At 35.4% G+C, this 24,992-nt stretch overlaps 1 protein-coding gene across 1 annotated transcript in view; it reads left to right on the forward strand.

The window, feature by feature from the left end:
• Nucleotides 1-24,992, forward strand: part of LOC104530524 (ran-binding protein 17) — a gene marked incomplete at both ends in the record, with an annotated part of 50,391 nt that overhangs the window by 9,638 nt on the left and 15,761 nt on the right. The window contains 6 exons of the mRNA XM_010175126.1: nt 2,730-2,793; nt 2,879-2,987; nt 7,484-7,587; nt 13,826-13,914; nt 20,136-20,243; nt 22,736-22,818. Of these exons, the coding sequence (XP_010173428.1) occupies nt 2,730-2,793; nt 2,879-2,987; nt 7,484-7,587; nt 13,826-13,914; nt 20,136-20,243; nt 22,736-22,818 (557 nt within the window). The remainder of the gene's footprint in view (nt 1-2,729; nt 2,794-2,878; nt 2,988-7,483; nt 7,588-13,825; nt 13,915-20,135; nt 20,244-22,735; nt 22,819-24,992) is intronic.

Below are 24,992 nucleotides of genomic sequence, written 5' to 3' on the forward strand. Positions count from 1 at the left end.
TCAGTTTTCAGTATCTGATACAGATTAAATTGTGGCCAGCCTGAAAGGTTAAAATAATAATTTATTTAATTTTAGTACTTTCCTGTACGTCAATCAGCTTCTACCCAGTCTTAAAAATTGGTATTTTTCTTTTTTTATGTGTACAATAGTCTTTTTCTAAAGGGTAATCTAGAATTGAAAGCAAACCATAATTCCAGCAACTGTACTATATAAAAAAAAGAAAAACCATAGTACTGTATTAACAACAAATGATTGGAACTGGTGTCATGGTTTACATTACTTTCACAATTATTCCAGGTTTGCATATTTCGAAATATATTAGCCCAATTTGATTTCAAAGCTCAGTTATTTGAATTATAAATCATTATGTCCCTTCTAGCTGATCAGTTGTGAAATATCTTTGAATTCATTTACATAATGGAATATGTTAGGCATTCCTTTATGTCTTTGAAGCCATAGTGCTCCCTCATGCATGTTTAGTTCTTTCTAATAATTAACTTTTCCACTGTATATTTTTGTAGCAAAATAACTAGAGTTTCATAAGTTGGAGTAAAATATTTATGGTCTCTCAAAAATTCTTTATGCATGTCTCGGTAGCCTTACAATGTTATGAAAGGCTCTCCCTGGTAACGGGGGGGGCGAGAGGGAAAGCCAACTATGTGGCTTTGTGATCTAAAACCAGGTAATGCTAAGTCAAGTGTTATAGATTGACAAAAGAGATTAGGCGATTTTCCAGTAGCATCTATAAAACCTATTCTTACACTTATAACTGTTTAAAAAGAATTTAATCCATTTAAAATAAAAAGGGAAATTGTTTATTCCCGTAAAAGTAATCAAACTCTTCAATCAGTTATGTGCAGGAATGTCAGAGTGAAGCAAGCACTCAAAAAAAAAAATAGTAACAATTAAAAATGTTATGGGTATTTGTAAATTCTTCTCTGTTTGTACATGACTGTAGGCACAGTCTAAATTATGCAGTCATACTGATTATTTCTTGAATAACTTCATCAATGCCAGGGATCAATGGTGTTCAGTAAACTAATGAGTCCTGTTTTATAATATTCATTGTAGAATGTACAAGCCCTTAAGTCATTTCATTCATTTGATGCCTTCAATGCTTATGAATGTTTCTGGGGTCTGAGTTTTTCTATGGCATTCCTGAAAAAGTATACTAATATAGTCAGCTATCACAAAGCCTTTTATATCCCCATTTTACAGATGCAGAAGTGAGACAGTGGAATTTAACTGACTTGCTGAGAGTCAGCAATTTTGTGTCAAATGAAGGAGAAGCAGGAGTCAGAAAACCCAGGCCATTGCTTTGGCCATTCTTTCACTCCGTGTTTGCAAACATCGCTCGTGGCAGCGGTTACCCCTGTATAAAAGCTTGCAAAGGTATCAACATGACTCTTAGTGGAATGCACATTGTCTGTTTTGCCCAACCCCAAATGTCTCAATCATCTGAGACAGGGAATTAGTGCATCCTCATGCTATTAAAGATGTTCGTAATTCACAAGTCTAGGAAGGGGTTCAAGTTGTGAAACACGCCTTAACTGTCTGAACTTTAAGGGATTCTGTAACATAGTTTTTGCAAACTTAGCTTTTGATTTAATACAATTTCTCATGCTTTTTAAAAGAAACTTGAAGAAAAATACTACATTTTATCAGGTGTAACTGCTTAGTAAGTAATGCTGGAATATGGGATCTGTAGAAGATATGCAGTCCGCGAAATGCATTGCTGCTGTGTCATTTAATGTGTGTGTCTCTGGGAGCCTTTGGATATAAGCAGGTGCAAACAGACTCAAGCTTACCCTGCCAGAGCAGGACCAGGAGCTTCAGCCCAGGAGTCACATAGCTTTGCTAGCGCAATGCATGGACCAGCCCAGGAGACCTTCTTGAGGGGCCTGTGTTGAGAGCAGAGCGTGGTGGCTGGACTATACCTGCGTTGAAGTTAGCTGGTTTGTGGAGTGGAAGATTTCAGTTCATGCTTAGCAGTAGTCAGTTAGATTGGCTTTATATTTTACAAAGTTGAAGAAGTTGAGATTCCTGTGGAAGTATCCATAGATACATCCAAAATTCCCAGCTGTACCACCCTGTTACAGACTTTGCTGTGGCTCTGAGACTTCTTATGTTCTTAAGAAATCCGGTCAGTTCTTAAACATCTGAAAATACTTTGACTAAGTGTTTAACATAGCTTAGTACCTATGAGATGCATTTTTATCTGTTGTAACTGAAACAAATTAAATGTGATTTTTGACAGATCTGGAAGATCATGTCTATGATTTTGAGGCCGCTGCTTCAGAGCTACCTAGGGCTGCTGACAGTCCCATTGCCAAGTGCCAGTCACCTTCAACACAGGCAGTTGCAAAACCACTTTTTTTTTTTTAACATGCTGATAACACGGGTCTATCTGGGAAAAGAACAGCACCATTTATTTTCAGAAACTCTCCATTTAATTATAAAAGTCATTTCATTCATTTGTCTCTTTTGTGACTAGAATATATGCCATGAAAAGTAATTGCTTTAATTAATAATAGATTGTGGTCTTTAATGTTCTAAAGACTATCTCCATGACACATATTTCTAGATGAAATTAAGATTATTTTTTTTAATGTACCTTTGTTGTTGTTTCAGTTAGGATTTTTTTCTCACTAAAAATTCCTGAAAGTCTTGTACAACCTGATAATGGAATCATAATGCTGCGAGGGTGATTTTTCCTTAACACCTGCTACTTATAGTCTCCTGAAAAAACTTGTGAAAATAGAGGCTGTGAAATTCATGCTTCAGAATCACACAGTAAGTTTCCTGACTGCGTTAAAAAACATTGTGTGGGGTAAATTTTGTAGAACACTTAACTTCTCATACGCTTGTGTTTCAACAGAGTAAGCACTTCCCTTTCTTGGGCGTGAGCGATAATTACAGCCTCAGTGACCTGAGGTGCCGGACAGTCTTCTACACTGCTCTCACTCGTCTCCTCATGGTAGATTTAGGTAAGGTCCTCCTCCCGTGTCCCTGAGGCACCTTGCTGTCTTGTATAATACTATGAACTTTTAAGGTTATTAAACCAATCAAACAGCAGTTTAATTGTACACTAAATATGCTATAGTTGGTATTGAAATCACTGCCTATCAACTGTTGAGATTTATGGCATTGAGCAATAACACTGTATTTGTTTGTTGCCTTCTGTTGGAGAAATAAGCAAAATGAGTTATCTTTTGTACAGAAGCACTTTTTGTATGAAGTATGAAGATACATACTTTTGTATGAAGTATGAGGATTTACAACTAAGTGCTTAAGTACTTTGAATTTCCAGGTGACATAGCAATTACGCCAGAACCTCCCAGCTTCTAGTGGAAGGATTTGTTGTTTCATTTCTGTATGCAAGTTCCCAATATACAAGCCCAGCCATGTTTTAATAAAAACATTGACAAGAGTTCTGAAACAGTGCTGGAAACAGTAAACTTTGAGGCAAGACCAAATGATACTTACCAGCATTTTCTTAAAGAATGGCAACTGTGAGCTGGACCAGCGTTTACTTGCAGTTCAACTGCTTTCAGTACTGGCTCAGTGTTGTATAACGAAAGCAATAGGTACATTTTCTAATACAAAATGGGTTACACATGCATCTTCAATAACTTTTCCTACAGGGGAAAAAGAAATATTGTTAAAAACAAGACCACAGATGATAAAAATTACCTCTCAAAGTAGAGTTTGTGGAAATATATGTCAGACAAGATGCAGGCATGTGACTTACGACTGGCTACAAACTGGCTGAGGTCATTGTGATTCCTCTGGATTAACAGCTCTACAAGATCTGAAATGATTAGGAGTATCTGGAAGAAATATACATCAGTCTTTGGCTCTTGTCCTTTGTGTTCCTACTGAAATAAATTTGTTTGGGTTTGAAATTATAGAAAAGCACATCTAGAGACACCAACAGGTATAAGTTACATTTTAGGATCCAAATTTAAAAACTAAGGTAGACACAAACTGTCCTTTCTGTGTGTCTGTGCAAGCATTAAATGACAATGTTCTTACCTTGTGGGCCAAAAGATGTTTTCAAACTGTGCAAACTTACATTTTTAGGCTAAAAAGCATTGTACCGGTTGTCTTCTCTGAGTTTTTTTTTTTTTTTTTAAATTGAATGAAAAGGATTTTTGTATAAAATCCTTTTATATAAATGATAAACAATTTATGTGGAAACAAAATTATGATGAATTTTTATTGATGGGGTTATTTTAAGTAATTGTTTGATGTAGAAGTATTTTTGGAGATTAGTTGAATGCTGTGAATTCAGAATAATTGCATTTTAAACAATGTCCTGTTGGAGTGACTGGCAAAACTTAGTTATAGGAAGAAACAGTAATTTATTAATTGGTATTTGTTTCAAAATGCACTTTGGTTTCTGTTGAATTACTTTAACTTCATATGAATATAATTAGATTTCAGATCCTTATGTGCCCCAGGTTGTGTTTTTAATAATTCTTTTGGCATTTAGAATTGCATCATTTTTTCCAAGATTCTTAGTCCAAGATTTCTAAAGTAAACTGAATATTTGCATGAAGTATATAATAATCAAAACTAATACAAGAACACCAGGAAAAGTTATATTTAAATAATTTTTTTTTCTAGGTTTAATAGTTTTTAATCACTTTTTCTTCTGCACTACCAGAAAGAGTAGATCTAAGCTGTAGAAAATACCTTCAGGAGTTATTTGGCATGATTTGGCAGTGTCCTGTCCTTACAGGTGTATGCAGTCATGCTCAGTACCAATCCTCTCCCAAGTGAAGCATGTTTAAAACACTATTGCTGTAATCCACACCAAGGCCTACTCTAACTTACAAGTGAGGCATCTCTTTTCTTTCAAAAGACGTAATAAGGATATGTATGCATAGTTTCAGTTATAGAAAATTAACAATTTACCATGATAGGTTTGTTTAGGACAGTTTCTTCCTTATTAATATTGTACTGTTCATAGGATGGGAATGTGGCTTGTACAGGAATGCAAAAGAAATTTATAGGTAGTAATTTGTATTGCTTTTCTAAAAGTTCCAAATTATTTGATTAATAGGGCAATGCTATATAGGATCCTAATTGTATATTCTTTCTTGACTGCCTGAACTGAAATTTAGAACAGAAATAGCACATAAGATTTGCCCTTACCCCATTTCCAGAACTAGCTGGTTTGTCATTAAAGTGTTGGTCCCAATCAACATTGGACATTCTAGTAGTTCTTTGGTCTTCTCAGCTTTTTGACGAAGTATGCTTGAGATTCTACTTTCAGGAAGGGTTCATCTTGAATTTGGATGTATACATAGTATCTCCGTTGAGCTAATCTTCTAATGACATGCAGCACTCTAGATGAGAGGCAGTGTTACTTTTGCTATGTTATGGTAATTCAGGTTTCTCCTGCGGACTCTATAAATGGCAATTGAGCCCTGATCCTGCTTAGGGCTGTATCTAAATGACTTCTGTTAGTCTGTTCACTGGCATGGGACAGTACCAGCATGGGACATTTTCTAAATTATTGATCTTTATTTGTTTGGGGTTTTTTTTCTCCAATGAAAATCTGATAAGCAATTAAAATGAGAAAAGCATCAGGATATGCAATGCATATAGAAATAGTTTAGCTCCTAAGAGGGCAAGAGGAGGAGGTACAGAAACTGACACTATTGGAACTGCCTGAGGAGCTGGAGTTGGCAAAGGAAGGAGATGGAAACAAGAAGCTGGATGAATAGCCTGGGGTTACTGTGAGTAATTGAAGGGGACACAAAGGTCCAGAAACAACAAATAAGAAGACTGACTCCAGTTGAAAGGAGCAGAGAGAAGGTGTCAGAGGAGACCAGCAAAGATGGACAGGGTTGGATTTTCCCAAAGTCTACCAGATCCTATTGGCGCCAGCAGTATCTTTGAAATCTAGAACAAAGCGCCTCACCCTCATTGGTTCTACTGCGGGTGCATGGTGCAAGTCAGAGGTTTGGTCAGTTACTTTGTTAGTTTAAGAAAGTTCTTGAGCATTGATTGTGATTTGAAGGCTCCGTAACTGTGGCTGACTGGTGCGGTAGCAATTGAAAGTATGTCCTTTGCTTTTAAAAAAAAATCTGGAAAACTGGTCAAGAAAGCCCTGTGTTAAAGGGAAGCAGTTCAGGTCACAAAGCTGAGTATTCAGAACTGAGGAAAGGCTGGAATTGGGATTCCCTCTGCAACTTTCCTTTCCTCTCTATTGTAAATATTTACATTGTTATGAGGCGGTTTTAGTTGCAGGATCATAATTATTTCTCTGAGTTCAGAAGATGTGTCATCCCAGCTTAATGAGAAGCTACCAAGTATTATGATTTTTTGTGTGTGTGTGTGTTGTCATCTGGATTTATGTGTTAGTCCACACTTTGCTTTCTGTTGTGACTACTATTTTTTCTTCCTGACCTTTTCTATCATTCTTACTGTTGTACTGGAATGTGTGATTTGGTCTTTGCAGTATATCTAGAGATAAGAGGCTGGAATTAGGCCCATTTTACAGATAGATATATGAAGTGTAGAAACTATGCTGTAAAGCTTACACTAACTTTGCTCAACCAGTTTGACACATGAAAGACTCCTCCTAACTTCAGTTGCAATTTAGTTTGCCAGACTTTGCCAATGAAGAGAGAAGAGAGGGAAGCCCTATAGCAAAGAGCTCTTTAAAGAACATAAATTACATATTACTCTCGAGGGGAATCTGCATGCAAGAGGCAAGCTACCTGCATTAAGGGCCTAAATAGAAGTAGCGTGAGTACCTATCCTCATGCAAATTGCCATTTCTAAAAAGTTGTTGCTTATAGTTACTTGTTCAGTGTCATGACAAAACAAAACCAATGCAGACTTACAGGTTATTTTTCAACTGAGACAATCTCTTTTTTTCCTATCCATAACATCTTGTTTCTTTTACTGTAAATTCACACCTTCTGAAACAAATAAGGCAATAGTGTCACACAAATAACCCAACACAGTCCAGATTTATTTCCATGACAGCTTAATTCTGTATACTAAATAGGTAGGAGGTAGAAAAAATAGTATACGGTCATAAAAGATTGTGATTTAAACATCATACTACAAAGTACCCATGTGAAAGGGTCTAATTTATTGTTGCAGTCTTAAATTTAACATTTTCTAACTGTTGAGTCTTGACTTTCTTATGTCAGTATTCTTCCAGGCTACTGAACAAATGCTGTCAGATTAACAGAGAAAACAGAAATATGAAAAGAGAAAGATATGAAGTGCAGAGACATGCCAGTCCCAGATACAAGTTGTTTGCAATCAACAATTTGTCCTCTTTGTAGCTCAGTAAAAATATGTCAAACCTCGGGTTTTTGTTCCTGTTGGTTGTATGAAGGTTCCCGTGATGTCAGTGAGATTTTTCTATAAAAGCCTAAGAGACTGACCCTTCCAAACAACAGTGTGAATCGGATGTGATGCTTTTGCTCTTTTGTTTTGGTTTCTTTTCCTGTAGGTGAAGATGAAGATGAGTTTGAGAATTTCATGCTCCCCCTCACAGTTTTGTTTGAAAGTGTGACTCAGATATTCAACAGTAGTTTTGAACAAAAAGAAGCAAAGGTAAGTTTATTTCAATTCTAGGAAAATAAATTATTGATGGGAAAAACTAAGTGGGGCAAGCATTTATCAACAAGCTTGTCGTCTCTTCTGTCTGTGTCTCTTGGCATGTTTATACCTGTATACTTATATGTATATTTATATATAACTGTATACATATATATAATTAGGAATGCAGACAGTAGAGATAAAAAGGCTACGAATGACTATCCTAAATAAACTTTGGACGAAGATTTTATAAAAGCCTTGGGATTTTTCAGTGCTTTGCAGATCAAGTGACCCCATTTGATCCCCATTTACAATCAAAGGGACAAATTTGTCTTCAGTGATAGCTTATCTGTTTCATATGTAATATTCCCCTTTGCCATGCAAGTATCCTGTTTGTGTATATTAACATATTTATTTGGGGGTATGAGGAGACATGTTGTAACACACTTGATAAAACACTGCTGCTTTGAAGTATTTTTTCAAACAATAATTTATTATATAAATCAAGACTTTATTAAATGGCTGGGCATATATGTATAAATAGGAACCGGTCTTGAAGTATTGCACCCTTAAACTGAACAAAGTGATTAGGATAACTGATAGCTAAATAAGGTTTTTATGTGCCTGTGGGAGCCATATTAGGATTGATTTGACAAGTCAGTTCAGCTGTGGCAACAGTCATAATATCTAACACAACATTATGTTTTATTAGTAAAATCCTTAAGTGTAGCAAGCTGTTTGTGTCAAAACAACAGTATATTTTAGGGAAGAAAAAGCCTTGCTAGATAAAAGCTGCATCATCAGGAATGGTAATATATTAGAGCACTATTGCATTAAAGTGATCCCCTTCTACCATCACTGCATAAATAGTTAACAATGCACACTGGAGTGCGCGTTTCAGCTACACAGAGGGTAATTTTGAAGAAACTCTCGCAGTAATTTTTAATTTGCTATTTTAAAATATGATGAAAACTTAAATACTACATCATCTTATTTATCTACTTCCTTTCATAAGAAAATAAACAGGTATGCTAGAGGTATTTAGTAAATAATTTGTCTGCAGTACATCTGACATTATCAGAAGATGCACAGTTCCCAAAAATCACTTGAATTAAGCTAATATTAAAAAAAAATTGTACTTAAGGTTATTTCAACAATTACTTAACTCTAGTTTACTCATTTGTTGTTACTTTATGTATTTAATTTTAATAACTTCTCATTTTTTAAATAGACACAGTTCATCTATCTTGGATTCATCTCTTATATTTTCAAGTTCTAAATACTAAAAATTAGAACAAAGAGGTCATTTGATAGCATTGCCCTTTCTGTAGGAAACTATTTATCTCATGTGAGGTTTCAGTTTATTAAAATAATTTTGCCATTGTCTTGCCTGGTTTGCTTGAAACCATCTTAGTAGAGAAATTTTAATGGAGTGCCAGTGATATATTCCTAAACTAGCAAGTTCTTAACGACCCTGGAAAGTGACTGCTTGATTACACTTTAACGGTATTTGCAAATAAAATCACAAGTAATTAAGGGGAAATCTCCAGGCTTTTGAGCAAGTTTGATGCATGATAACTGCCTGATTCAGCTTCATCTAGAGTAATGCTGTGTAGACAAGAGCTACTGAGATCAATAGCAACATAATGATAGTGGCAGAATTAAGTGAGTAACCTGAGAACTGTGTCTTCAAAATGCATGCAGCTGCCACCAGTCAGGGCCACACAGTGCACTCCGTGCTTCCGTCCTAAATGTTCATCAAAAGACGCCCTGCAGGAAAATGGAGTTAGATGCTCTTTATTGCTGATCGTGTCTCTTGCCACATTTATCAGGGAAATTGGATTAGCAGTTGGCAGCTGCAGGTAGACAAGGTTCTGCAGTGATTAAATATGCAGCTTGGCTGCATTTGTTGTGACAGACCTTTAGTAAATTCTACTGTAAGCACCATCTGTCTAATTTGTATAAAGAAAACTTGGTGCTTTAAGCTACTGATAAAGAACTAAATCTGTTGCTTTATCATAAACAAAACTTTTGCTCTAAATTCTCTTAAACGTAATTTATTAGGTTAAAGCTATTTTTCTATCATGATAAATAAATAATACATGCAAAAGTGCTTTCAGGTACTTCATTTTGCAAGTACTGAAAACAAAACCAGTTCAGTTCTTCAATAAAATGCTTAGTATTCCAATCCACAGGGAGATGACACTGTTAAAATATCACTATGAAAATGGTCCAGGACTGCCAAATTCATTTAATTTGTGGTTTTTACTAGGACTTTCTAACTGGCTAGGGTTTGGTTTTTTTAGTTTTTTAATATTGCTGAAATACACCATTGAAAAACAGTCACAACAAGGGAGCTCTTTCTTTTTACAATACATTTGTAATCATTAAATCTGCATACAAAACATAAGTTTAGGGTTCTTTTCCAGGGAAATCAAATCTAATTGAAGATGGCTTAAGTAGTTATGTGTTTTGCATTCCTTTTTTTTCTTCTTCTATTTTTTTACTTCCTTCTTCACATTTTTATATTAATAGGAAAAATGTCCAGTATTAAAACAGTGGCTAATTTTCTCCTAAGAATTTCAAGGTTTCTCTTGCCAATCTGGTTAAGTAATATATTGACTGGATAACCGGAATCTCGGTAATACTTTGTTGATAGTTGTGACATCACCAGATTTGCTAGAAGCACGTGAAAAAAGGGATCTGAGGAAAAAGCAGTTAAATAGCAACATGCTATCTTTAGCTGGTTTGTAGAAACTCCATGCTGTTAAATTATTTAAAATCCTTGATTTTCAGCTTGCACACATTAAAAGTTTTCACACTAAGTGCCAAATGTTGCAAACAGCACTTTAACAGAATGATTTTGCTTTGATCCCTGTAGCAGTTCCTGAATAATTTATCACAGGTTATTGCCTTAATTCTGGAGAGGGATAGAGCAATAAAGGCAGATGAAAACACTCCAGTTGAAACACCTTGGGGCCTGCTCATTCCTCTGACACGGCTCTTTTGTTGGAACTATTTAGAGGTTATTAAGACGTGTCTCCAGAATTAAGAGTATGCTGTAAGGATGAAGACAGCCATCTTAATTCTAAAGACAAAGCGCAATGACCCTTCACCTTTTTTTTCCTTTGTTGTTATTATATAGTAGAATTATGAGGGTAATATTATAGCTGCACCCAGTAGTGCCACTATAGTTAAGGGTCTGTCAGACTTTCCATTACAAACCCCATTTTGGGGGTGGGTGGTGTGAGGAGTCTCTTCTGTTTTAAATTGCATTAGTCAGACACTTGGCACATGTTGGCATGTCCCAGGGTTTTTTCTGTGAATATTTAAATCTTCAGCTCCTTTCCTTTGAAAAATCCATTGAAAAAATCTTCTTCCGGAGTTTGAAACAAAATACTTGAGTTTCTTTTTAAAATTGCTTTATTTTAATTCATTTTAAGTAAACCTATCACTGACGTTCAGGGGAAAATATTTCAAAACTGAAATTTGAACAAAATTCTTTCATTAGCAAGAAAAGCAATGTGTAAACCCACATACTACTGACAAGCTCCTCTTGCTATGTTTCTTTTATTTGCTGTTCTTCAGTTCTCATCTTACTCATTTTGCAGTTGCTGGTGGTGTTATTAACTGTCACATTGCCCCAGAAATGGCTGGTGTTCAGTTGTGAATGAAGCAGTAGCTTCATGTATTCTTCAAATTACTCTGTTAAGTTTGCAAGACACTTCACATCCCTCAGGATGATAGACAAAAAGTAGATGTATATGTGTATAAAGTTTATAATGAATAAATTTTAGGCACATAAGTGCTATTTGAAAACTCATAATGGACTTAAACTAGACTGTCTTGGGATTTTAGGGTTTAGGGGTTGGGTTTTTTTCTTATTAAATGTGACTTAAGCAAGAATGGAATCTAGGGTGATTTTTGCTCCTATTAGAGTTTAAAGGTATTTTTACCAGTGACTTAAATGGGTCAGGATTTCTTTCAGGATTCTGAAGGCTATGATATATGCTGTGTTCTGATGTTGCCAGCTGTAGGTTCTGTTATTTTATAAAGTTGAGTTCCAATGGACAATATCTAAACCATTGAGTTTGCTGGGATTTTACAGGACAAGAATATTATGATGCCTTGTAGATTGAAGTCATTTATTAAGAATAATGTGTTTAATGGTATGAGCTTTTTAATAGCAACACCTGAATTTAAAGAATAGAAAGCCAAGAAATGTAGTTTATGTAGTAGTTGTTCTCATTTCTCTAGTTTTCAAGGTCAAATGGTGTCTGAAATTGCCTGGTGTTTTGTGTAGGTTCACAGAAATCTGGGACCATAGTTTAAAGAAAGTTGCACGTCTACTTTTATTAATAGTTTTTAAAGTCTCACAGCCAATCTGTTTTGTAAATATATTTGCAAAAGAGTGTTTTGTTAGAACCAGTTGTTTTTATAACAACAGACTAAGCATGTTAGAGGAACATGGGTTTGGTTGGTTGTCTTTTTCTAATCCATGTTCTAGAGACCACAGGAAGATGGTGAGCTCTTTCTCTCCAAGCGCATCCTCAAACAAAGGCAAGTTCATGTCTTGCCAGGGACTGTATCTCCCCTTCCCTGCTCCAACTTTTCCTTTGTGCAGTCTTGCTTGTCTCCTTTTTTTTGTGGCTAGAATGGGCAAAGGAACCAAAATCAATCTGGAAGGTTTCCACTTCCTTGTGATGTATTGTTGATGTATTGTTGCATCTCTGTATCCCTTCAGAAAGAAGTATAAAGTGTTGCTGCCAAATTCTTTTAATTCTTTACATTTTGGACACCATGTCTGCTAAACAGTTATTTTCTGTTTGGACAAAACAGCACACAAAGTAGGAAAATACAGATGAATATAAAGTTACAATTTTATATTGCATATTCTCAGTATTGAACACTTCCTCTCTAGTGATTTCAGAGTCCCATTAAAGTTAATGAGAGTTGAGACCTCTGAGCATCTTGCAAGTTCAGGCCATTTCAATGCACAACAAAGAGGAAATGCAAATATTAAAATACTCCTAGCAACCTCACCAGTGTTTTGTAGAGAACTCAATTTAGCCTTGGATAAATCTATGTGCGTGCCATCCAAGTCAGTTGGACTAATGGGTCTTTATATGAAAAGCAGAAATTAGCCCTTGTGTAAGATTACATTTAGCAGTTTAACAAGGCATCAGCAATAATTTGCTCTTTATGTAATCAATTAAAATTAATATGTGAATCTTACCTTTTGTATTTCTCAATACTATAAATATTACAGTGTTAGCACCAAGCGGTATGTTATTATAAGCTCTGGTTTTAAAGCAAGAACTCCTTACTGTGTTTTTTGCCATGCTTCTATGGTTATTTTTTTACCAGATGCTGCAGTACTGTGGTCTTTTATTATGAAAAAAAAAAAAAAAATAAAAAGTACAAACCCTACCTGCAACACATGGATAAAATTTATTAAAACTCTTTAATTATCAAAAAGACTGTTTGTCTCAGTGAATTGAAATGCTTGTTTATATTGTTAAAATATTTTTCATTCACCAGTGTTTCTTATTGATGTCTATTAATTATCCTGAAAACATCCCTTTAGTTAGAGGCTAATTATCTATGCATAAAATGTTGTCTGCATTTGTGCTGAAAGGATTCTGAAGCTGTACTTCAGTCATGAAAGGGAAAAACATACTCATCTCAGAACTAATGTTAATACAGATAGACATTTGCATGGTTTTCCGTAAACAAAAAAGTCACTTTTTGAAGAAACCTAATGTGGAAAATTACTTTCCGGGGTGGCGGGCGCAGGGAAGATACTTTAAAATAACAGTACAATGAGAATCTCAGTGCAACCTTAATTGTAGCTTGTTATGAGTATCAGTTAGTCTTATACCTCATTCAAAATATTACAAGCTTAAATTAACATTTTATTGTTACTGTTATTTTAAATATATTAATACAGGAAGCACTTTTAAACTTTAATACACAATATTCTTATATTATGTTTTAATTTGCATTGTTCATTAGGGTAGCATATCAAATAATCAAAAACATTTCCTAAGCATTTTGGTAGTGTTATCGCTATAAAACTTGTGGAAATCTTGTTTGTTAAAAGAATCTTTGTGTTTTTTGTAAGAAAAAATTGGAGTGAGACATTTAAACTAATGAATCAAAATCAGATATGTGGTCATTATTGGCTGATTATTACTCCATCTGCTCTGTGCTAACGTGAAAATCAATTACTGTGTCTCTTTCCCACTGACAGCGTATGTTGATCGGGCTGGCAAGGGATCTTCGAGGGATTGCCTTTGCACTAAACACAAAGACCAGCTACACCATGCTGTTTGACTGGATGTATCCTTATTACACGATGACAATACCAGCTCTGTGCACAGAGGGATACCAGGCCCCTTGCATTAGTTTAATAGTATGGCACAGTGGGGAAGAGGAAACAAAGCTAAATGAACTAATGTGTAATCAGCTAAAATTACAGCACAATGGCAACCATGCAGTTAACTGGGAAGGACCACAGAGAGGTCACTTTTTTGTTGTGTCACACTACTAATCTAGAAAACACATCCAAGTGGTTTTCTTCCCTTCATAAATCCCTAATGTTTTCCTTAAAAAAAAAAAAAAAAAAAAAAAAAAGCTGTGTCTTTAACTCCAAACACAACGTACCTACATTTGTTTTAACATTGAAAGTGCTTAAAATAATACTGTACAAGTGCTGTCTGGGGAGATTTCTCTCTCTGGTATGAATCATGTCTTTAATTTAGTCAGTTACTTTCTATTTATGTCAACTCTATTAATACCGCAACACCTGCAGTCTTCTTGATCCAGAAGAAAATGGACATCTGAAAACACAATCAAAATCTTTATATTGTAGTTTTCTTCAATAGGTAATGATAATGGAACTCTATTTGTTTTAAATATTGTATACATTTTAATGCCAACAAATAAAATAATACTCATGGCTATTTTCTTAATACTACAGAGAAATGTTTTGTATTTTTATAAATCCAATAGCTGACATTCTGTCTTCAGGCACACAGTCATATTAGTAACAAACTGCTGAAATATATAGTAAAGTAACTATGCAAATATTTGATTTATAATTTAGATCTCGTAAAGCTATGTAAGTTAATTATGTATTGGTTTTATAGACAGAAAAAATAAGATTCAAGTACAATTACAGGCTTTAGTAGAAATCAAGGTTTTAACAATATTTTTATTTTAAGTAAATAATGAAATTCTACTTTTCACTAATAATATTCCTGGGTAAGAAAGAGGAATGCATCAATATAGGACTGCAACTAGGAAATTAGCCTTTAAGGACCGAAAGACTGTCCAGCAGAGCTTGGTGTGATCTGATAGACGTCCTTGTGTGATGGGTAGTAGAATCCCGAGGACCATTCAGATAAGTCCTATTTAAGACCTTCACAAGCTTGCAGTGATTCTGTCTATGTGCAGGCTTAGCTTGCAGAAAGTAAGTCCAAAGCATAAAGCAGTGTAATCTTTATTTCTCTCAAAATCAGTGGAAAGCATCCCTTAATTTCAGTTTTAGAGGACTGGAGGGGAGAAGGAAAAAAACCACAAAAACAAAAACAAAAAAACCCACTACTGAGCCAGACTGTGAATTAGCATCTCATTTTCTAGTGGGCACCATTGGGTACATTTAACTTTGTTAGTACTGTTTGTGCTTGTGTTACCCTGAAACTTAATAATAAAATCAGGAAGATGTGTAAAAGCAGATCAGTGCTGCTTCCATTTCAAATTATTTTTACTTTGTTTTTTTTGCTTGTACAGCATGAGTATCATGCTTTTCTCCTGTGCGGAACTGCAAATCTCCAGTTGTAGGAGGAGGGATAACAGAGCAGAGACTTACCTCCTCTCCATTTGAAAGAAATTGATTCATCCATGGAGGTGGTTTTTTATACAAGGATGCAGGATATGTAATCCTCAGGACCTTTTCCTGAATTTTTTTTTTCATTAATTTATTCCTTCCAGTTTATGAATTAAGTTAATTTCAAATAAATAAAAACAACCTCCAACTTTTGAATTTCATTATTCTGTATTAACAATAAAAATAGATTGAAATTTAGCCTTGTGTGGAATTCAAAGCTCAGACCTTCTCGGTTTCTTTTGCCTTGCACAGGTTCAAAATTTTTTTCCATCCTCACTTTTGGCTGTAAAGGATGAGTGCATGCTTCTGTTCAGTGGCTTTCATCTCATTTGGCTGAGTCCAGGTATTGATCCAAAACAGTATAGCAGAATAAGCTGCTATTATTGCAACTCTTATTTACTGTATATAAAGACAGAAAGGTAAATGGGAGGAGAAAGGAAAGTCAGATGCCAATTTTATCATACAAAGTTTAAGTATCCTTTGATTAATACATTTCTTTTGTAGTTTCAAATATATAATCAGAAAATGGTTTTAATAGCAAAGAAAAGCTGTTTTTCAAACAGGTTTTATTCTGTTTGGAGCCCTAGTATTTCAATATTGAAAGTATGGAATATTAGCCAAAATAAATCTAGTGTACTTGCATTTGTTCAATAAATAAACAATACAAAGAAGCAAGGGGTAGGAGGCTGAACTTTTAATCTATGATATACCGTAAGACAATGTTTATTTTGTATTGAAGACTGTCAGAAATAGTCACTTGCAAATGTTGGTAGAAGAATGTGTTGATAAACTTTTCAAGTGATTGCAGGAAATATTTTGGGTCTAAGCCCTGTCCATAACAAAACAAATTACACTCGGTAATCTCTCACCTGAGAGATTCCTTGCTTTTTTCTGGTTGCAATGTTTAGGATTTAAGTTTTGTCCAGTAGATGGCAAAAATGAGCAGAAATAATTTCTTTTAAGTCCTTTTGGTCCAGGGAGGGGAGACAAGGGAGGCACGGGGGACACCATTGTATCTTGTATTTTACCGTTATGATTGAGTTATTAGGATCATGGTTTAGAGGTGAATCGTCAGGTATGCTGAAGCTGCGCTAGATTGCCAAATAGGGCTGTTTTATAGCAGGCTTGCTTATACTAATTGAGTTTCTCTAGCAAATCAGGCTCCTTGGAAAAAGGCCAAAGGCTTTTCATAATTGTATTGACAAGAAAATGAATATGATAAATGGTGTTCATTCAGCTGAGACAAGATTTATAGTTTTCCTCTGGCGAGGGATGAAGAGAAAATACTTATAATAATAGTAAAATTTGTTTTAAAGTTGTATTAGGTGATGTCTCAAAAGACTTCATTAAAATATTTCCAAATATTTTAAGCAGCTTCAGGTGTTAAGTATACCATTTTCCGAAAGTATCTAGTAATGAAAGATGAAGAAAAACATCACACAAACAAACAAAACAAAAAAACCCCAAACCCTGGATATGAAAGTCATTTATTCTTCCTGAAATATTGATATGTCAAGCTGTCAATGACGATTCCAGTACCACAGCTTTGGAAAGTTTATTTGCCTTTTGTGTTCATAACATGGGGTCTCAGTAATTTGTAGGTCAGTCCTGGACATGCAGGTGTGGCCTGAATAAACATGTATACCAGTTTGAGTAGAATCAAAACCTGTTTTTCTTAACAGTGATGATTCTCCTTAGGTATTTCATTCTGCTGCTTACTCCAAGACTGCCTGGATGAAATGTTGAATGTGTAATCTGTTTTCTTTCATACTAATATCAGGCTGTAGTCTAAGGTCCTTGGTCTCGCAGTCAGATACGTCCATGGAGATTCAGTTGTGAGTTCAGGGTAATATCCACTTCTTTGTTACTTTCATTTAGTGTGTCTTACAGTTAGGTGCTAGCCCATAGGCTATTTTTTCTGTGTTCCTTCCAGTTGATTCTCAGTATTTAATGACTTCTGTTGTCTCTTTGAAAGAAAAAGGTTGCAGTAAGAAAATGGGTTGCAAGAATTCAATTATTAGATTGATTCAGAGTTGCAGTCTGCTAGATAGCACACAATGTATATGTGTGAGTGCATGAAATTGTCTATATAAAAATACCTATATGTATAGATACATAGACACTAAGTTTACAGAAAAAGTGATCTGCCATTGAGATGTTTTATGTAGTGGTCATTTAAAAGCTCCAGTTGACCTAGATACTTGGATGCCTGATCTTATGCTACTTCATATGTGGATCACTAGAACAAGCAAAACAATCTTTTCACCAAATTACCATTGTTACATATTTGTCCAAAATTGTATCATATTTCTTAACAAAATAAAACCATGTGTAGCAGTAAGACGACTTGTTCAAAATTATTCTACTTTTGAAGAACTAAACTTTTAAGTTAATATGTTTTAAGGATTCAGGATTAGGTAAAAACTTGAAAGAGCCCAACAAACAATTGTAGGGATTGAAGTTTCCTAATGACAGGAGAAGAGGGGAACACGTTTTCTTACCAGACAAGGCTACCTGACCGGTAATCTGTTTGTAGTAGCTGTTAATGCCAGTTGCATTGATGCAAACCTCAGTATCACTTTTTGCAGTTTGAATTCCTTTGAACTTGAACTGGTTAGGTTGAGTTCATTAATTAGTCAGATTCCTTGAAGCTTGTGGTTAAAAACACTTAAAAATAGTATTATGTTTAAAAGCAATTTATCCCACTTTATTGGATTTAAAAAAAAAATAATAAATTGCCAAGGCCTTTCTGTTGACTCTAGCTTTTATAAAATTTTACTATAGTCTCCAGGCTTTCCTTGTTAATGAATGTAGACTCAGTGCTTATGTTTTTGAATTAAGATAGCTGATCATATCGGATATACTTGTAGACTTAGATTTTGATTGTAGGATTTGGCTGACAAGTTACTCTCTTTACCGTGAAATCTGAAAAGACAAATACTTTCTACCCCACAAAATTCCTCAGTGGGGCTTTGCAGCACTGCACCACCTCCCTTTTGTGTGCATGAGGCTACCGGGAAGGCTAAGGAAGAGGCCTGACTTAGGAGAATTAATACCATAGTTCAGTTCTGTACCTTACGTGTCATCTGCTGCATTTTCAGTATATTGACCATCCTCTGCTGAGAGTGAGCTGGTTTGGAAGTCCACTGCAGAAAAAATGGAATTGGCATTAGTGAATTTTTAAGCGTATGAGGTGGCATGGATCATCTATGCCCTTAGAGGATATTGTAAGCAAGTAGGATTTGAATTTAAATCCCAGTTTATTACTGGATAACTCTCCATGGTATGTTTAACTCTAGTTTGTTTGATTCAAAATGTAAACACCATAAAGGAGAGAGAGAAACAAGGTCTAAAAGTATATTTCGCATGTCAGCCTCTTCCACTATATATAGTTTGTGCCTGCAGTACCTCAAGCAGTTGGCAGCAAAAATGCACAAGTCATTAGATGCCTCAGATGGACAGCAGTAGCCAGAATGCCTTCTGTCTGTCTGCACAGCGCTGTCATTCATCAGTAGTGCTATGCCTGACGGCTTTAGCTGCCACCCAAAAGAGTTATAGCGAACTGAGCCGTGACTGTCCCAGAAGCGTGTAAACCTGTATGTATTTCAGACTTCTATTTCACAATCCCATGTTGAGTGCTTGGTCTGTATTCTGCTTTGTAAGATTCACAGTAGTGGCCTTTATTGTCTGAACAGGCAATAGCCTTTTCCTAAGAATAGTTGCTATTTCTCTCATGGTTAAATAATTTAGAATTATATGACATGAAACAAAGTTAAAAATGAAAAATAAGTTTATTATTAAACTAGATTAGCTAGATCATGTTTTAATAGCAAATTGTATAGTTAAAATCTCTTGGTTCAATCTTTGCCGGTCAGACTGTGCTACCTCATTTCCATTACCAGACTGCATTCTTATCCTAATAAACTCTTTTTTTCAGCACGTTGGGAAAACTAGGGGACAGCTTTGTATCAAATCGTTGCATTAAATATTTTGATACAGTCAGTAACTCATAAGATTTTTTTTAAATTACATTGCAGAGTCTGCTGTACTTATTTTTTTTCTGTCTTGCATTCTTTTAAATCCTGCTTTAAAAGAACAGATATCTCTTGGGTGCTGATGAGCAAACAGATCTCCTGAAGGAGTTGTTAGAAATGTGACTTTGCTCGTCTCCCCCACACAGTTTGGCTGAATTATCTTCTTGAATGCTCTGGAAACAACTTCATACTATCAAATTGTTCCCAAGCATTTGTATAGCAAATAGAATATGTTATGAGATGGCACTGAAATTTGGGGCCCAGGACTTGCTAATATGTAAATTTATAGTGGTTTTAAATTAAATTGCCATTTGTGACTTATGCCATTTGTTAAACACCTAAGCTCATTTTATACATGTAATTACAGGTTAGCTTCACATACACAAGCTGCTTTCCCTTTCCTTCATTACAGCTCTGGTATATTAACTATTTCCCACTTAAGCATTAATGTTTCCAAAGGATTTAGTCTTCTAAGCAGAGACATGCTTAAATGTATAGTTTCTGGCAGTGCCTCTGTCAGAATGGGCTGCCAAGGTCTGTATCTGGCCCACCCACCTGATGGTGTAGTACAGTTTTAGGGGAAGTTGTTTTGCGAGGTGTTATTTTATCAGTGTACTCTTTAACTCACTTTGGTGAAGATACCCTGCATACATTTCTGTTCTGCAAAGAGCTATTGAACTGTGGTACCGCGAACCTGCATGTACAACCCCTATCTTGAAGCTGATGGCAGAATTCATGCAAAACAGGTAAGAAGCACATGAAAAATTTAGTAAGTGATGAATACTCTGTTCCATCTTTCTATGCTTTGCTTATCTTCATGATGTCTGACTTTGATTTTAAGACTGCTGCTTTTTTATTTTGCAACAAAATTTGCAAGCAGAACTCGGCTTTCAGTGTCACAGAATCATTGTATTGTTTTACCAAAATGGTAGCTGTTACAAAATCAGCTGGTAAGGATTAATTACAAGAATATATATGAGATACTACTGTGATTTTATATTCAGTGTTAGTGGAACTGTATGCTTTAACCAGGGATAAATACTGACTCTATAATTAAATATCAGAAAAATTGTCTGCTGTCAAGATTTACTGCAGGCTGAATTTTTGCCTTAAGCCAAGCAGCATATGTGTGTGCCTGTAAAAGCACAACTCCCTTTACAGTTTCTTTTGCAACTCAACTCTTCTAGCCAAAATAGGAAAGAATGGTATCTAATACAGCAATATTTATAAATAGCATGTAGGTAATTTCTCCCACATCTAAAATCTTCCCTATGTGCTAACCAGATGATTCTTGGAGGTTATTTCAGTACTTGACATTACAGTAGTTAGGATGGAACTCCTGTTTTACCACAAGTAACAGAACAATTTATTTGAGGAAATTATCATTATGCTTGGAAATATTTAGTGTACTGCCCAAAGGAAAAAAAAAAAAAAATTAAATGAAAAATTGGTAGTTAAAGTCTCCATGCTGGGTATCTTCATGACCAAAGTAATTAGAGTTTTCAACAAAGAAGTATGTTTTCTCATAATTTCTCATTTTGCCTTGCAAATCAGATGTAGAAGGAAAAAAGTTGAAATATTTCAAATTTGAAAAAAACATTTAGTTTAAACTAGTGAGAGGAAATTGATGCCTTAAAGTTCAGACCTGGCTCCCAGTCAAACCCTAGCATGTACAAAGTGCACATAATCCCTGAATGGCTACACAAACCCTGGGGCAGAGTTCCCTCTGTCTTGTTGGTGTTGACTTGCTTGCTGTGACTCCCGCTTTGGTTTGTGTAGGCTAATTATGTCTTTTATCCTGGTAGTGGTACAATAAATTACTGGAAAAGTTTAAGCTGTTTTTATTTCTGATGCAATGCACAAGCAGTATACACTAATAGTGGTGCAACTTATTTCAAGAAGATTGTTAAATCATAAACATAGAGCTCTAATAACAGTAAACAAAAGCAAAGAGGAGCTGGAACAATAAACCTTATGCAAAAGACAGCTCTTAAAGCTACTTTCCATATTCATGGTTTTTTTCTACCTATTGCTATTCAGAAAATCTGCCTTGTTCCCTTTAGAGATCATCATCTGGGATGGTGTTTTTACACGACTTGTGTACTGCATTAGCTTTTACAGGTTAGAATGCATTATACAATATACTTTGACATGGTTAAAATATGTTACAGACTATCAGATTGTGCATTATGCCAGTCTGGTACTGAGATGATGTGCTGGTTTTGTTCTGTTTTTTTCTCTGCCAGCCGTTATTATTTTGTGTCTATGGAATACACAGATGTTTTATACAAGGCATGTTTTACTCATTTATAAACACCCAGATTTACTCCAGAGTTTGCAGCAAAGTACCCTGCAAACAGGGACTCAGACAACACAAAATTGGACTTGCAGCAAAGATACCTACTGCTGTCTCTGGGATAGGGGTGGTACAAGGACTCCGCATTTGATCAAAAGTGTGTGACTACCAAATAGGTCAGCCAAGGGCTGCTCTGGTTCACCTCCCTCAGTGACAACTCCTTTCCCTCTCAGTCCCAATAAAAACTAAGGGTAAGTTTTGCTAAAGTTACTTAGAAGCTTAAGACCAATATTTGGATTTAACTTTTAGGCTTGAACTGGGCATTAGGCTTCTTGATTACAAGGACAAATTGGAAAGATGCAGCAGGGACTTCAGCAAGGACTCTGTTGCATTTCCAGATTGGGAACATAGTGGTTCTTTTTGGCTTTGGTAATACCTGTGCATCAGGGAAGACAGCATGGTGCAATCTTCTTCGGGTCTGAATGTTCATAAAAAGCATGTGTTACAATTTACAGTCAGAGAACTGGCTTGTGACTGCTACAGATTTTATGTTGCAGAATAACCAGTGGGGATTAGTTTATTTTTAAAAGCTACACAGATGCAGAAGCAGGGTAAAAGTCAGCCTAACCGCTTGGATTATGGAACCTTGGTAGCGTTCTTCTCAACTGTGTATGAGCAGAAAATGTTCACCGGTCACTGAAAGCTGTGTATGTATTGTCTGGCCACATTTCTGCTTAAAATTGTTTTGTCTTTTGTTATAGGATTGTTTCTTTGGCAATATACAGAAATAACTAGAGTGCATGTCATTGGACTGGAAGCTAGAATTAGTTTATCAAATAGTTGTACTTTGTAATCAGCAAATGTTTTTTTTGTTTTAGGAATGAATCCATTGCAGTTTTCTGCTTCGATGACCATGTGAATATTTTTGCTGTTATTTTTTAGATCGCAACGTTTAAATTTTGATGTATCATCTCCAAATGGAATTCTTCTCTTCAGAGAAGCTAGTAAAATGATTTGTACGTATGGTAGGTATTCATTAATGTTTCCTCTGCAGTGTAGTTCTTTGCTTGTCCTGTGATATAAAAATCCTGTTAGTTCATATTGCTGAGCACTGATGGATTTGTGGAGTATGTAGCAAGACTGTAATGTGCTACATCAGTATTGTCCCTTTATAAAGTGCAGAGCTTGCATGACAGACCTTTGGAGCTCGTTTACTTTCACAAATCAGGGTCCATTCATGTAGTGTTGTTACTTGTATCGCTTTTTAACTTGAATGCCTGTCTTCTAGCAACCGTAAACCGTAAATGTATTTCAGCAAAGGTACAAATACTCGTGAGGTGTTAGATCTAGGCTCTTGATTGATAGGTGTGGGTTGATTTTATGTATTCAAATTATATTCTAGCAGTTCCAAAACATAATAGGACTATAACAGCTTTACCCTAGAGCACTGTTAAAAGTGTTTATAATAAGTTGCTCCGTTTTACTACTCCCACTCCTGCATGCAACTGCAACAGGTCTTTGACACCAGCACTTTGTATTACACTCCAACTTTGTTGCTTACAATTTTGCTTTCTAAATATTTTGAAAGGAACTTTGCCAAGTTTTTGTAGAGCAAACTCATTTGTAGTTTGTGTAAACAAGAAGAGCCATAAACTTTTTGTTACTTTTAAAGAAAGAAAATAGGTACATCAAATTTGCTTTTAATGCCTTCAAGTTGCATTTTGGGTCTGGAAACTGTGTCTTACACAGTTGTCTGTACCAAAAAACTTCAATTGTAATTTCGCATTTGATCTGTAGGGCATGGAAACAGCATATGCAGAATGCATAATGCATTTACTTATGATAGAAAAAATTATACGCGGGTAACTCTTATTTCTTGCAATATCTTTTTTCTGTTTCTTTTCAAATATACCATATAGTAAGCTGGCACATTTTTTCAGCTGTGTTCTTAAATAAACTTGTTAGAACAATTAAGCAAAATAAAAATAAGGTTTTCCATGTATGAAAAGATAAAAGGTAAACTTTTAGATTTTATTACCCAATTTCTGATAGACTTTGTACTTAATTACTCTAAGCTTTCTTTTCATTATATTAAAAAAAAAAAAATCAGGTGTAACCATGATGATGCTTCAAGCCTACTTGTCTTATGGTAGCTGATCCCACTGGAGTTCTATTTTCCTCTTTTTTTTTTTCATTTCAGTCAACCTTTTCCATCCTTTCTGCACTTAACGAAAAACATACCATATTGTTGGGCATCCATTCTTCTCAGTTGTTGGCATCAAGCTTCTAAACCTTGCTGATTAACTAATTAAGCCACACTAGTTGGTTTCAAACTGCTTCTTTCCTAATTCGTGCCTAAAAACCACATTGTAAAGAAATGTTTTGCTTTCATTTCCAGCTTTTATGGTGTGTATGTGAAGTTCATAAAATTCTCAGCCCTAAAGTATTGGTAGCTCTTGCACATAAGGACCAGACAACATTTTCTGGTTTATGCTATAATTTAATTATGCAACATAAAAGGAAATTTCAGGACAGTGGAGATTTAAGATTTAATATGAAGCACTGGACCATAGAGCCTGTGTCCAAACACCTCTTTGTTAAATGATGCTGGTTGTGAAAGATATTTGGGAATATGTGGCATCTACTGGGAGATGAATGCCATAGGAAGAAATTAAATTACCATAAGAGCTTTCTCACATGTTTCTATTTCCTGTATTTCATAACTGTTTTGCTATGGAAGCATGACATTTTACTCAACACAGATTTAAGTAGCAAGAGGAGAACTGTTCTTAATGTCCTCCAAAGAAAAAATTAAAATCGCCTATCAACTTTAAGTGGAGGAAAGATGTAGAGGTGGGAGAAAGCCTCCACTCAATATATGTGTGGGGGTATTTTTCAATTTTGCTTTTAAAGCACATTCATATTATCATCAGTGTCTGAAAGAGTCCCATCAGTGTTCTTTCCACTACTTAGGTGTGACATTGAGAGGATTCATTCCAGTCTTCTTTTATTTGAGTGATTGCCAATATTTATTTTGGGACTGGACTCATTGCAAAACCAACATGAAAGACCTCCCAGTGCAGTCGGCTGATTTGGCCACTTAAAGCAATGATTTCAAATAATCCAGCTGGCTCTGCACTGGCACAGATGGGCAGCACTGGCCATCACCACGGCACAGCTGTGGGCACTGTAATATACA

Source organism: Antrostomus carolinensis, unplaced genomic scaffold (assembly GCF_000700745.2).
Source record: "Antrostomus carolinensis isolate BGI_N321 unplaced genomic scaffold, ASM70074v2 scaffold45069, whole genome shotgun sequence".
Classification (NCBI taxonomy): Eukaryota; Metazoa; Chordata; class Aves; order Caprimulgiformes; family Caprimulgidae; genus Antrostomus; species Antrostomus carolinensis.